The sequence below is a fragment of the Aythya marila genome, assembly GCF_965140915.1.
Source record: "Aythya marila genome assembly, chromosome: 6".
NCBI classification, from domain to species: Eukaryota; Metazoa; Chordata; class Aves; order Anseriformes; family Anatidae; genus Aythya; species Aythya marila.
In genome coordinates, this window is record NC_139047.1 from 34,024,335 (window position 1) to 34,039,960 (window position 15,626).

The 15,626-nt window shown below is 35.5% G+C and overlaps 1 protein-coding gene across 1 annotated transcript in view; it reads right to left on the reverse strand.

Moving 5' to 3' along the window:
* Positions 1–15,626, reverse strand: part of LRP1B (LDL receptor related protein 1B) — a gene marked incomplete at both ends in the record, with an annotated part of 666,837 nt that overhangs the window by 27,681 nt on the left and 623,530 nt on the right. The window contains 3 exons of the mRNA XM_082763005.1: positions 8,581–8,745; positions 14,573–14,698; positions 15,243–15,416. Of these exons, the coding sequence (XP_082619131.1) occupies positions 8,581–8,745; positions 14,573–14,698; positions 15,243–15,416 (465 nt within the window). The remainder of the gene's footprint in view (positions 1–8,580; positions 8,746–14,572; positions 14,699–15,242; positions 15,417–15,626) is intronic.

Genomic DNA, 15,626 nt, shown 5'->3' on the forward strand with positions numbered 1-15,626 from the left:
TTTCTACTTTTTCTAAGGCATGTAGAATAATTTATTTATTATTTTTCCTTCCCTAACTTCTTACTCTTATTTTACATCAAACCCTTCATGCAATTCTTTTCAATACTTTCTATTTTAAGCTACTATAATTTAAAGTGTTTTACAAATCATCCTAAAGGCCATGAGATCAGTAAGTCTCTTCCTCTAATGAGTGCAGAAGGAACAAACCCATTGACTTAAAATAGCTCCAACTAGTTTAATATGCATCAGCCTGGTTATTCATATCTGTCCCCTGTGATCTAAACATTAAATCAAAGATGTAGAACTCAGATGTTAGCACAGAGTCTTTGTTTTTCCCCATGTATACACTTGTACTTAAATTTCTGCCCTCGAATCAGAGGTTTTCACATTCGAATCAATCTTTCAAATAAAATAGTGGTATTTTATTTTCAAATATAAGTTTGAAATTGCTTTTTATTACCAATATTCCCCTATTTTTTAAACTGATGGACCATGATATTTTCCTAGTTTGTAGAAAATATTATTCTATTCCTTGCTAATGTAGCCTTATAAATATGCCAAATGGCTGACAGTTATATGAAAATTTAATTCAGTATAGCCTAAACACCATTTTTACCACTGAATTTAACATGACTTTTAGTAATGTTAATAGTTCATTGCCTATTTTACACAGACTGTTGGCATCTGAAATAATAGTAATAATAATAATGACATTTTCATCTGCCTTATTCTCATAAATTATTTTGGATATAAAGTGCTTCCAAGAACAGTTTAATAAAACTGCAGTATTAAACAAAGACAAACAAGTTTTCACAGCACAGAATCCAAATATTGATTTATGCTTGCAAAGAAAATACTTACATTAACCAAGATATCATATATCCTAACTAACAACCACTGCATCTCATGCACAGAGAATATAAGCATTTACACTCGTTATGAAGTTTCAGCACTAGAACTATGTAGGGACAAAAGTCATCTCTTAATCCCTGAACTGTGCCACAACAGACATATTAACGACAGAGTATAGAAAAATATTCACAACATAGTATAGAAAAATATTAATAAGTGGCTTATGAAGTATTAACTTCTTCAGATTCAGCTAACCATCTTTTGGTGAATTTTATTTAAAAAAAAAATAATAATAACCCAAAGAAAAAAAATAATCCCAGTCTTGAGTTCTTTTTTCTTCAGTGCGGCCCTCAAATGGACTGTATGAGAATACCGTCTTTTCCTGTACCTATTACAAATCAGTACCCTAGCCTTCACCTATCCTCTTTAGACCCCTAGCATATTAATCCTAAGAAAAAAAAAAAAAAACTGTTTTTGACCACCTATGTTGAAAAATCTTGTTTGTAGTCAAGGAGGACAAAATAGCAACATATTTTCAACATCTCACATGAAAATGTTCCCATTCGAAAGCTGTAATAATAATACCTAGAAAACAAGAAGCACATCTTTTTGTTCAGGATTTCTCCACACTCAATGCATTACAGTGAATAGGCACACTTTGTGATTTACTATTCCTAATCCAATTTTTGGATAAACTGAATTTCTCACTACATGTGAGAAAGTAGCACGTGGATGTTTGCTACTTGCATCCCCATACCAAGGGATGAACTCCCCATATCAGTGGGTATTTTCTATTTAAAGTAATTATAAATAATAATTCCACACAAATGAATTGCAGCCAAATAATAATTAAGGGAGGACTGACAGGACACATAAAACAAATAGCAAAAAACTATAATGACATTTATTTGACTAAGCAATGTACTTGTCACTATTCTCTGAAGATTCTCTCTATAGTCTTCCCTCTCAAAAAAAATACAAAGTTTTAATCTTAACTGTGAAACTGATGAAACACAAAAAAAAAAAATATGATATTTTTTTCCAAACATTTTGCACATAATTTAGCAAGTTAAATAACAATGCCTTATGCTGACCCTGAGATATATGATGTTGGTTTTGGCAGTAGGACATGACCAAAACATGAAACTTTTGCCATAAAGATGAAATGTAGTTTCCCCCTTTCTTGCAAAAAGAAAACAAAACAAAAACAACAACAGAAACACATCTGTAAGAAGCTGTCGAAGACCCAAATCTTAAAATGTTCAATTAGCACAGAGGCTGTAGTTACCCCTAGTCTCCTGATTCAATTTGATATATAATAGCAAACTGCTTTTCAAATTATCTTAAAAAATAGCTAATTAATATTTTAGTGCATTGTTCCTGTAATATCTAGGTGATTTATTTCATGTATCTAGTCATATATCCAAAAATCCTATTTGAATTTATTTTGTAATGAACAAAGCTGTAGGGCAAGCACTTTTGATTCATGCTATTACCTAGACCTCAGAGAAATATTCTGCATTTGATATGACCACATAAGATATTCTGCTTGCTTTTTTTTTTTTTTTTAAGAAATAAAGTACAGCCTTTTGTTTTAGGAAAATAAACACCATTTTTGTAAGCTTTTTATTTTTTTTTCAAAAAATTAGATCATCTAGATTAATGTCTGCACCAAGACATAGGTAATTTATTTCTTTCCGTCCATGGTAAATTCCCTACCAGCAATATGTGTATTCTATTCGTTATGTACAATCTATTTAATTTGCATATTTCACTTGCTGTCACTATTAAAACAATGTGGCACACCAGCCTACTATAAGTAATATTATGTCCTCTAGAGTAGTTATCAGCAGTTTGTGGGAATCACAATAATTCATTTCTCTGATGCTGATGAACCATAATTAGCTTTACTGAACCAACAGTACTGGAGAGAAGCTGTATTACACTACATAATTAGTAGCTGAGCTGATTGGGATCAATCCCAATAGATATGTATTCTCTCCATGTTGTGAAAGAAAAGGAGAAAAGAACCATCCCAAAATGCATTATTGTAGTCTTAAAGGCTGCTCTTTCCAAGGTTGTTTGTGGGGCTTATTTTGGGACCCCTGGGTCAGCTGCACGCCAGATCAGACATCTTCGACCCCCAGTAAACCATGCACCCTTCTTGTACCTTCCCCTGTCCTGGCTACAAGAAGATGTACATGTGTTGTGCTTTAAGCTCTTGGGAAGCTCAGCACCACACAGCTGTATGCTCACTGCCCACCCCTTACCCACAGTGGGTTGAGATGAAGGCAATTGGAAAGAAAAGGAAATAATAATAATAATAATGATGATAAAACAAGGTACAAAGCAATTGTTCACCGCCTCCTGACTGATGCCCAGCCAGATCCTGAGCAGAGGCAGCCCCACCCCAGCCAACTCTTCCAGTGTTATTGCTGAGGGATGTCCCTTTGGGCCGCCTGGCCCAGCTGTCCTGGCTGTGTCCCCTCCCAGCCCCTGGGGGACCCCCAGCCCCTGGCTGGCAGGGCAGCACAAGAAGCTGAGCAGTCCTTGGCTCTGGGTGAGCCCTGCTCTGTAGCAGCTGAAACATCACTGTATTATCGCTGCTATTTTCATCAAAAATTCGAAACACAGCATTGCATGAGCCTCTATGAAGAAAATTAACTCTGTCCCAGCCAAAACCAGGACAGTACACCCCTTGGAAGCTTCCCAGTTTGAACTACTGGGACTGACCAGACATTATCAAAGAACTTGTTTACTTTGCTAGTGTTTCCAGTATGCACCATCACGTCCCCAAACCATCTTGTTTTGTTTACATTACAGAACATAAAATAAAAACTGCTTTATATATATACATTTAAACATATGTTTAATCAATTTTTGTTTAGTGGAAATAACAAATTTTTACTTGTTTTCATACAAACACCATGGTTCTATGTGGTTAAATATAAACTTTGAACCATAAATATAGTAAAAAAGATTTATCTAATTTTGTAAACTAGTTAAATCTTGGTATTGTGTTCAAGACACGTAAAATTTTGATCCAACATTTTTACCTTTAACTGTAAGTAAAAAGGAAGTGTATTTTTTATGGTAACATTTTTTTTTTCCAAATTCCCATTAATTTGGTATTGGAAAGTGTTCATTATTATATCCAAACTTTTAATTACACGTCTCAGATGTGTACTTTTAATTAACTGATGACATTTTCTTTGTTCAATTTTTGTAGTTCAATACAACTGTCATAAACTTATAAATTTTAATTAAAGCTGCCCCAATCTCTAGCTATATAATGTTCACATAGGAATTTGCCAAAAGGCTTAGCAGTAAGTAAACCAACAGTGAATAATCCCTGAATTGCCAGTGGGATTTGTTTAACAAATTAACATTTGTGTGCAGATAATGAGGTTCTACAATTTACCACATCTAGCAAAGATTTAGCACAATCATGTTTTAAAAAATGAGTAATACTCTGCAATTTACTTAATTGGTTATCACGTTCCTATTATATATTAGGTAGAGAAAGAGAGCAGAATTTACACATTTGCTAGAACACACACATTTGCCAGAAGTGTATTTTATATGCTGTGTCATTCCATTTTTATCGGAAAATGATGAAAGATCTGTTTTCAGGATGTATCTACCTTGGTTTTCTAGCAAGAATCCAACAACAAAGAAACTTCCCAAGTCCTATAGAAACCTCACAACAGCTGGGCTCCTGCAGAAGCTCATTTTCCTGTGAGGCTTCTGGGCAAACACCAGCAGCATGCAGCCGAACCAGCTTCTCTCAAGTCAGGAGGCATGCACCACGGCAACTTGGATGAGCAAACACACATCAAGTGGTCCAGATTTTGTCTCCGGCAACCCAAAATTCACAGGGGCACTTCCATAAGCCCATTGTGGCAGAAATAACAGCCAGCAACTGACTCCTTTAAACTGGGAAATGGTAGAAATAGAGCTGCTAAGTGGTCCCTGTGTACCCTACCCTGACTCCCACTCAGCATGCTGATGGCCTGCCATCACCATCTGCAGTTGCCTCTGCTCACACCAGTGCTAGCCCTGAGGCACACGCTCTGCAGCTCTGTCCTGGAAATTTCCTCACAGTCCCTAAGCTTTCCAAAGGGTATGTGTGTAGAACAACACTTGTAGATTGACTCCATCGAGGCTATTTGAGTTAGATAATATAAGAAAATCGATAAGGGCAATCAGAGCTTCTACAAAAGACAGATTAAAGCAAGCTGAAGTTATCATGGGTCATTTATATTTTGTGGGTAGGATCTAGATTGGCACTAGCACGCGTGCCTGTTGCAGCTTCCAAAGGAAAATGCTGCATCATTTTGAACAAAAAAAAATAAAATAAAAAAGGAAAAAAAAAAAGGAAAAAAAAAGTGAAATGTGTTAGCAGGACAGTTTGATGAGCCAATTGTGTCATGGATCAAAAGCTGCATTAGGAGGAACTGTTTGGGAACATGGTATACACAGATAGGATCAGAGTAGTGAAACAAAATGATACTGAGCTGACTTAAAATAGAAGTTTTACACTTTCCAGATGTAAGAGAATTCTCTACACATGCAAACGAAAATAAACAGCGTGTACCATACTTTTTGCTAGCGGACAGGTCAGCCTGGGAGGATGTAACACTGGAAATCTGGGCATAATATAATGCCTACTTTAAAGTTCTACAGCCACGAATGAAAAGCAGAGGAAATCCTGTAATAAAGAGCCTATGTGTTGCAATGTGCAAGGATAAACTAACATGCCCACTAACAACTCTCATATGAACCTGATGAGGCAGATCAGCTCTGCCTGGAAGGCTGAGATGATGAGAAGGAAGTAAATGAATGCTGCTCTGCTTCAGATTTCACACCCCCAGTTCAAAATGTGAATGGTATATGCAGCCCTTGCAGCTAAAAGTGCATTGACTGAATTCAGTGACTCAGTAACATGTTTAGCATAGTAGTATATCCAGCTGGAAAGAAACAGTTGATGCAAAAACACCTAAGGAATTAAGCTTTGTTGAGTTAATAAATTGCAGTTTTCAATGCCTTAGGGGCATCCAGTTTAGCTTCCCTCTGTAAAATATATAATGGCTTTAGTATACCATGGATTAGATTAAACGAGGACATGGGGACATCTCACTGACGTGTTAGTTTGTTTCAGGAAAACACAATTTATTGTCTGATATAGATAAGAAATACAGTCTGATAAGAAATAGAGATTTCTTCCTAATAGAATATTTACAGGGTCCAGGGGCAAGGCATGCAAGGAAAATGAGGTGTGGATCAATTTCAAAGTTTTATCTGGAATGCTGGATGGAGTCACTTTGATTTAGAAAGATATATGGTCTTTTCTTCCACGTCTCCAGCACATGAAAGTTATGGCACAGGCTTCAAGGCATGGCTATCCTCGTGAATTGGACATGGCAGATGGGAAATCTGGTTAACTTGAAATATGATTATTAAAAATTAAATGAAACTTGGAAAGTGGACTTTCCAAGCAGAATACTACTCCTATAAGCAGGTATGCCCAGTAATAGTCATCAGAAATTTTGACATCATAAGGACATGGGAGTCAGATGCTCTCTTTTTGCTTACAAACAGAAGCTGCAATTTTAATAGCCAGGTCTCCATTAGTAATGAGCAGGAATGGTTCTGTGCTGGTCTTAGCTAATAAAGGCTTGGCATGCTTTGGCTAATTTTGGTACAGTAAACTTCTGATGCAGTTAAAGGCTCAGATTCCCAAAATCAGGCAACTGAACATTGAAATGTGGACTGTGGTGACATCCAAGCTGGCTCTCCTGATATATTTTTGATACAGGCATGTAATCCTGTTTGAGACCAAAAGAAATAAGAACAACGTCTGCATCTCCAGGCCCTCTATAGCAGATGGGACCATGATTAACAATTCAGCATAAGTATAATACACTCATATCTCTCATTTACTCACTGGTGACCAAATGTACTACACTAATTATTTCAGCAAGACTGAGAGATTTCAGATGCTGGATTTAATAGGAAAAAAATATTCAAAATCCAGGTTGCAGAATAGCTGTGTGAGCACAACAACTGACAGCTGCCTAGTAAAGAAAGCACAAGTTGCTGCAGGTGAGTGAGCCTTATGGCTACCGCCAACTGCCAAAAGAAAAGGAAAGGAAAACCCCAAGGTCCAGGATTCAGAACTGAGCTGTGCTATAGGAGCTAAGTTACTAGTTATATACAGCCTTTTAACCCCACAGAAGTATCAATTAAATGCGTGACATTTAAAGATGTGGGAGTAAACATCCTCTCTTCAGACAACAGCGAAGTTCTGCACATCATTTAAATCACCCATGACTGTCTTTCATTCACTTGCATGTCCTCACTAAACATGTATTGATCTCACTAAATTGATACAAATCTCTGTTTATCATTTGTGTCAGTAGTTCCATTAGCTGTTAGAAGCAGTCTCAAGTACAATTAATCAACTTCAAGTTGACTGTACAAGTAATTCTTATTTTCTAATATTTAGCCATTTTTAGTAATATTAACGATGAAAAACATTATTAATCCTCAAACACTTAGAACTGAAAAATCATTTGTTTAGCATACAACAAATTACTAGGTTTGGATTCACTTGGATTTTTGCTAACATATGTCTGTAAATCAGAAGAGGATCCACAGAAGCCAGTATAGTAAGTGAAACTGAATTACTGAACTATATAAGCTAAATTAGTAAGGAATGGTGAGGAAAGCATTAAGATGTAAGCCCCCCTCTATCACAGAGACTAAGATTAATTCTGCATTACAGGGGGGTCCATTTGGTTGTGTTAAAGTCACAAACTCCTTTTATATGGTCCAGTGCCTCGATTTTCCTTTCAGTAACGAGGATGTTGGTCATTTCAACACAAAGGAGAAAATGATTCTACTTCAGCTTCTAAGAAGAGACTAGACATCAAACTCTTCCTCCTCCAGCTGTCCTGTTTTTAATAAGATATTTAAATGTTCCTTGGAACAGGAAATAGAATTCATCTGCTTTCTCACATAATTACTAAATTTTAGAGTACTTCTTAACACACTTTCCCTTTCTAGCCCAAACAGTGTTTAATTGAAGCATACAACCTCGAATGGCCTCCATGTTAGGGACACAGATCAATTCCCAAATATGCACATTTTGACAGTTAGGATAATCTCCCTTGAGATAAGAAATGTGATTTCAAATTTCTTCAGGCAAACAAAGGATTTTAATTCTGATCAACCAATTCTTCCTGAGAATTAGATGAGGAAAATGCCTATTTTGTGAATTCCAGTAAGATACAGGGGAAATCTAAGTCGCACCACTTTGTAGCTTAAAGAAACAACTCGACATGTATGCCCAGTAGCACCTAAGACTTTAGAAAGAGAATTGAGATACAGAGAGAGCAAGATTTGTGGGACTTTTCCAGATGTGATTTGACTTGACCTTACAATTTACAATTCCCTTTTCACACCTCAGTATGTGTTTTTACACTGAATATTTACATGCTTGCTTTTGTGGGATATAGTTTAGTTTTGTCAAAATACTGAGATACATGAAAGAAAAGCACTATTCATTATAAAGTATATGTGTAGTATATGCTGTTATATTTCATAGAATATAAGCACAAACAAAGGAAAGAAGTTACAAAGATTAAGAAATCACAAGCTAGACACATATTCAAACATTTAAATTCCAGTAGGTATAATAATATAAAGCTGCACATAAATATTTACCAAGGAGAGAGGCTCCACAGGTTCCTCCGTTCTGGCAGTAATTGTAGCAATGGTTGGTTTCACACCTTTCACCTGAGTAACTAGGCCAGCAGTGACATCGGGGATCCCCCTTCTCGTTTATAATGCACTTTCCTCCATTTTCACAGGTTAGTTTGCAGGTATCATCTGCAGCAAGAGCACACAACTGTTTTCAACAATTCCCTTTCGTGTAACTGGCAAAACAGAGTCTCTTCATATTTTAAATGGAACTACCGATCTCTGTCAGTGTGGAAAATTAATATATATATATATATATATATATATATATATATATATATATATATATATATATATATATCACTTATCATAGAAAAAAGACACACTTAGAAGACTGTGAGCCCCCACTGGAAAGGCTGTTAAGATTTCCAGAGGCAGTGGGAGCTGTACAGCAGGGCTGGAGGCTGGTATTGTACCAAGGTACTGGCATGGGCACATCTACTTGGCAGCTGTGCTTCATCAAAATGATTGGACAGGAAAACTGACCTCCTGAGGACAGCAGTTATTATGAATTCTTGTTTGAATATATCGTTCTTAGTTTAAGAAATGAAAAAATGAATTTTGGTTTCATCTGGGGGATCTCTACTCTGCGCTGGTGCGGCCTCACCTCGAGTACTGTGTGCAGTTCTGGGCACCACAGTATAAAAAGGACATGAAACTGTTGGAAAGTGTCCAGAGGAGGGCTACGAAGATGGTGAAAGGCCTGGAGGGGAAGACGTACGAAGAACGGCTGAGGTCACTGGGCCTGTTCAGCCTGGAGAAGAGGAGGCTGAGGGGAGACCTCATCACAGTCTACAACTTCCTCGTAAGGGGGTGTCGAGAGGCAGGAGACCTTTTCTCCATTAACACCAGTGACAGGACCCGCGGGAACGGGGTTAAGCTGAGGCAGGGGAAATTTAGGCTTGACATCAGGAGGGGGTTCTTCACAGAGAGGGTGGTTGCACACTGGAACAGGCTCCCCAGGGAAGTGGCCACTGCACCGAGCCTGTCTGAATTTAAGAAGAGATTGGACTGTGCACTTAGTCACATGGTCTGAACTTTTGTGTATACCTGTGCGGTGTCAAGAGTTGGACTTGATGATCCTTAAGGGTCCCTTCCAACTCAGGATATTCTATGATTCTATGATCTCAGAAAACTTCCCTGTCTTCTGGTAACCTCAGCATAAAGTGGTTTGCCTTTTCCTATTTGATTTTTTTTTTTTTAATCTCTTTTCCACTCTATTAACCAACACCCTTCTTAACTAAATTTTATCCAAAATATTTAAAAGGAAACTATTCGACCTTTAAATCCTCCTCATAAATTGATGTTTGCATACTAACTTGTTGCTCTTAAACTGATCTCAGATATATTATTTTCTTGGCTGATTATTACACTTCTCTCAAATTAAGCTGAAACTAGACAACAAATCTCAAAGTTCCTGTGGAGGACTGAGTGGCACTACATTACTTCAGTTGTTTACAGTAACAATAATAAATACCATATGATCTTCATTTTTTGATATCTACCCTAGATATATTCATCTACTGTAACAAAGCTACTTTGTACTTGGAAGTTTGAACATGCCTCAGTATTTTATTTATTTAGGTGGTTCATTAAATCCTTTGATGTTGCATGAACCATTCTTCAGTGACTCATTAAAGAAGTTGTTTAAATGGATAATGTGGCATAACTTATTGGAGAAAAGGTCTATTTTTGTTTTGCTTATCTTATCTGTTTTACTTATCATTAGTCATGAGTTTATAGAGCAGAGCTTAGTAAAAACTGAGCAATACCAAAGTACAGACAAGTGCTGATTTTTATGAACCTTTCTGATTGCACATTAAAAACATCAGTTATAGTTTTCTTCTAGACCAATTCTGCAGAGTTAAGATGCAAAATTTGAAAAAAAAATCAATTATGACAGACATTATTAATTCAACAGAAAAATAAAATATCATAATGCATGTTTATAAGAATGAAACATGGACCACAAACTTCAAAGTTACTGTAATCACACCAAGAAAGAAGAAATATGTCTTCATATTTTCAGGAAAATATACTGAACCAAAAATTGCCCACAGTAAAGCTATTCTAATCCAATTGCCTTTCAAAAATTTAGGTATTAATGTCTTAGACAGTTTAAATGCAGCATATGTTAAAACTTTATGCAGTGGTCAGTGGTTGACCTGGAAAAACATAAAAGTTGTTAAATTTTCCATCATAACAAGACTACTAAAATTTGCTGCTGGCTTTGTTCTCTATCCAACACTTCAAATTCAAGAGTTCAGATAGAATTCTAATATGAAATGAAGAAAAGTTACTACAATACTTTTGGACACTAAATAAACAACAAACTAGGACTGGAAGATGTAATGGATAAGCAAATTTAATGATACTATGTTAGACTTTAACAGTATAGGGCTTTTAATGCTGCTGTTTTGTTGTCTGAAAGTAAATACAAGAGTCAAATTACTCTTGCTGATTCACATCAGCCAAGTACAAAAGAGGATCAGATGCCTTTGTGTGCGAGACAAGAGCAGAATGATCCCATAGGAGAAAACAGGAAGAAAAAAAAACAATACAGGAGAGAAACACAGAAGAATTTTTATAAAAAGCTGCACACTCTTAATTTGAATTAGTGAATAAAGGCCTCAGGAGAAAAGAGCTGAGAACATCTGTAATATGCATTCACTTCTGGAACAAAGCAATGTAAAATAAATCAGAAATCTGGAGTCAATTCAATACTAGTCAGTGCTAGCAGGAACTTGGACTCAAAGACCTCTCAGCTGTTCTTTTCAGTTCTGAAATGTCAGAAGTAAATAATTTCACTTGTTATAGTACTTCCAGTCTAGCTACTGAATCTATCTAACATGAAAAAATGTAAAGGGTTACAGGTCATATAATTTTATATATTTTCTTCTAGCCTGGTTATTTATTCTTCAGCTGCCTTGATTTGTCTAATCAATCTTAATACATCTTCAATAAAGAACAGAATAACTTTGATTTGTGGTTTTTCTTATGTTTTTCTTCCTAATAAGACTATTTGACAGAAAAATTAATGAACTTATGGCCTATTTGCGCTCTTTGCCTTTTTCCTCTAACTGAAAGTAAAATCTTACACAGAAGAAACACTGAAAAAGTAGCAATACAAAGCATTCTGAATCTCACTGATATTTTTTCCTTCGCTTGTCCAATTTTTTTTACGTGATCCATCCCCCAGTCACACACATACACATCTTTCATGGGCATTTCTATAACAACCTTTTCTTTCTTGAGAAAAATGTATCTTACTTTTTGCTATTTTTATTCCTCTGAAATATCCACTGATTTCCAGACTAGCCAGCTAAATGGAGAGATGAGGCACATGGTTAATGAATGACAGTCATTGGCACAAGAAGTTTCCCTTCCAACAGTGGAAAATAATCATCTCATGGGGCACAAAAGTATTTGTTCTTGACTATCCCAAAGAGGAGTGCATAACTCATACTTTCCTGAGCTGAATGCACCTATTAAGGAGAAAGTACAGAGTTCAAATGTTATGCTAAGGTTGTGCAAATTTTTCTGTTCCTGCAGATGAGAGTCTTAATGTCTGTTAGATTATTAGAACAAGTTGTAACCTCTGAAATTTGTCTGAATGCTGTATGAAAGACCTTGATTTCCCTTCAGATTATTATTATTTTTTTTTTTGCTTTAAAAAATCCATTTGGCTTAAAACCCTAGGTGGAAGAGAAAGGGCTAAGAAAAGGATGCACAGTGAGAAGAAACTAACACCTGCTGTAATTTAACCCATTTTCTTCTGTTCTGGGATATATCGTTCTCAATGGTATACCTTTCTATAAATACAGAACATAGTTATGTAATCAAATATTTTTTCAAACCAGAAGCAGACTTCTGTGTTTTACACTGTTCTATTTGGTATCTAAACAATCTGAAAGCAGGACAGAAATCAGAAGCTAGCATATGGATTGCCATAACTTTTGCTAGTACAGCTTCCTGAGGCAGAATTCGTGGATGAAGAAGAAGGCATACAGGGATTAACCTCTACATCCCCAGCCACAGCACTCGATCTACCTGCAGTTTGTGTGCGCAGTGGGTAAGCCTTCACAGAAATGTGCTGAAGGCAACAATGTGATAAAGTAATGTTTCATCTCTCTTCAGAAGCAACGTCAGATCCGAGTCTTTACAACTTTTTTTCTCAGGCATTTCATCCAGTCAAGACAGCATAAATATTCCCTTCTTAAAATGAGAAGTGATAAATATTCACCCCCTGAATACTGAACTCATGGAAGCATTCCATTACTTTTGCTCATTCAGCTGTGATACACACTGTCTTCCTCCAGTGCAAGTCTCTACATTTCCATCCTCTCGGTACATATTTAGCATCACTGTTGTACAGACAATTAGATACAATGAACCTGATGGTTTCAAATCAAGTAGTCTCTCAGAAATATAAAGAGGTACTCTACTAATATGAAAACGAAAGAGTAGCTTCTAAATTGAAAAAGTTACGCCTGCTACAGTCAAGAAATATATCACAGAAAAAAAAACGTGCTCAGTCAGTCATAATCTGCTTGGGAAAAGAGAGATGGAAGCTTATCTAACAACACACATGAAATCACTTTCATTTTATTATCAAACCATTCTGAATGATACAACACATGTGTTGCAATAACTCTAGCTTGAGAATGCCAAATTAAGCCCCCAAACTGTTTTTCATCCGTTGCAAGAGATGTTGGTAAAACAGCTGTCTGGAGCAATCTGGATTTAGTCTTACAGAAAGCCACTTTAGAATTCTTCACATAGTACTTATGAAGAAAAATCAATTCACTGAATCAAGACTTTTGTAGAAAGGCAATTCTATTATGCAGAATTTCAAGACTTACCTCAATTTTCTTTGGTTAAAAAATCAACAACAATTCAATGAAACAGAATTTGAGTCAATTTGGGGCTATAGTCACAAGAAATAGAGCAAGAGCCCTAAAGTGGTTAGACAGCTAAGTAGTAACTATGGGTCACTGAAAATAATTTTTAGATTGTACTGCATCATCAGAAAAATAAATTGTATTGAAGCATTTCTGGCTTCCGATAACAAATCAAAAGTAGCCAGGTAGAAATGTTTCCATCTCGGATGAACAAAGAGCTGATACGTGGAGGGACAGCAATTGTGGATTCTCCCTGAAGACAAAGGTTTTTTAAATAGATCTGTCTTAAAAGTTACAGATCTTGTATAGTATACTAATACTTTCTATCACTGACTTCTCAAACACAAAAGAAACCCTATCCTGTGATATCTAGAACCTTTTAAAATCCAAGCTGGTTAGGAATTCATTTCAGCTGTATAACTACATTAGGTTTAGCCTTATATATTATATACATATATATAAAATATATATGGAGAGATATAGAGAGAGCAAGAATTCAGTAGCTATTTTACCATGAAGTCTATTTTCTTCTGTTTTGATTTTAAGGATTATTAGATGACCAAATGACCAAATGACCAAAAAAGGTCATTTTAGATAAAAATATTTCAGTTGTTTTTTTTCTTCTTTTCCTTTTACTTCAAACTCATTATAATTCGCTATGTTGTTCTTACTGCCTTTTAACCATTGTTGCAGTCTAAGCAGAGTTGTTTCCTGAAGGTCTTTTATTTTTTTTCTCATGAATGTCTCTTGTTTAATTTGAAATCCAAAACACTACTGAGCTTTTCAAACCTCTTTTGGTCAAAATGTATACACATTCATTTTCCAATATAATTTTGTATCAAATCAGCTGGAAAGCTAATTTTTTATTTTGATGAATATAAACAGTTTTCTGAATCGGGCATTATGCTTCTTCATATTTAGTTTCCATTTCAAATATGTAATACTTATGATGAATAACATAACAAAACTCTGACTCACAGACAGGCTAAACTCTTGCTATAAAAAATTTGACCATTTCTTTATTTCCTGCTTCTCACACAGTTTTCAATACTTACCTAAAAGGCTCTGATCAATGCACGTTCCGTTAACCAATGATTTTCCTTCTGGACAAGCACATGATGCACCAGATGGGTTGAGTAAACAGATGAATTCACATGTCAGATCCAAACATGGATTAGGCACTGTTTCAGAAGAGAAAATATTTTTTAAATATATTTTTTGTCTTTGGTGGTGTTTTTTTTTTTTTTTTTCTTTCTTTGTTTTTGTTTTAGAATGATACTGTGTTAGAGAACTGGGAAGAAATAATCACAAAATTCTGATACACTTCCAGTTTCCAGAATATCAACAGCCTGAAGACAGTGAACATTCACTCAAATTGCAGTGCTAGATTCAGGCCATGATAGAATTTACTCCAGTAACAAGAAACATATTGGTAATATGCAGTAAAAACCCTCATTTGTATTCAGCTCTTTTCTAATTTTTTTATATTCCATTCACAGTGTGGGTATACAAGGCAGGCATTTGTCCAGTATCTCTTCAAATGAAAGAAAAGGGATCAAAACCTAAATTTAACTTATATAAAGATATATAACTAAATCTATTTTCACTTTGTACAACCAAGATATGTTTTACTTTTCTACAGGTGATGGTTACTTTTAGGTTTTTGTTTATTTTTCTGAGGTGAACTTCCCAAATATTTAGTCTTAAGTAATTATGCTTACTCACAGTCCATTTGTTTGTAGCGATGAAAAATCAAGGCACTTTTTGCTTTATCAACATCCACACTTAGGTATTCTACAAGGCTCTTGCCAAATTTGTGTACTCTAAATGCACCATTTTTAGGACCTGCTCCATATATGTAATCCTCAAAAACGTCAATTCTATGTGGATGCAGTAAACCTTAAATAAAAATAATACACATAGATATATATTCATATACAAATAGTAAACAGCTTTATTTTAATAATAACTTTAATTGCATTGCAATTACAAGTTAAAAGGCATTATTATTCAGCATGTGTAGTTTTTACCCACAAAGATTGCCTTTTAAAAAGCAATCTTCTTAAAACGAATTCTTTCCATACTACAAGCAGCTAAATGTGTAGCATT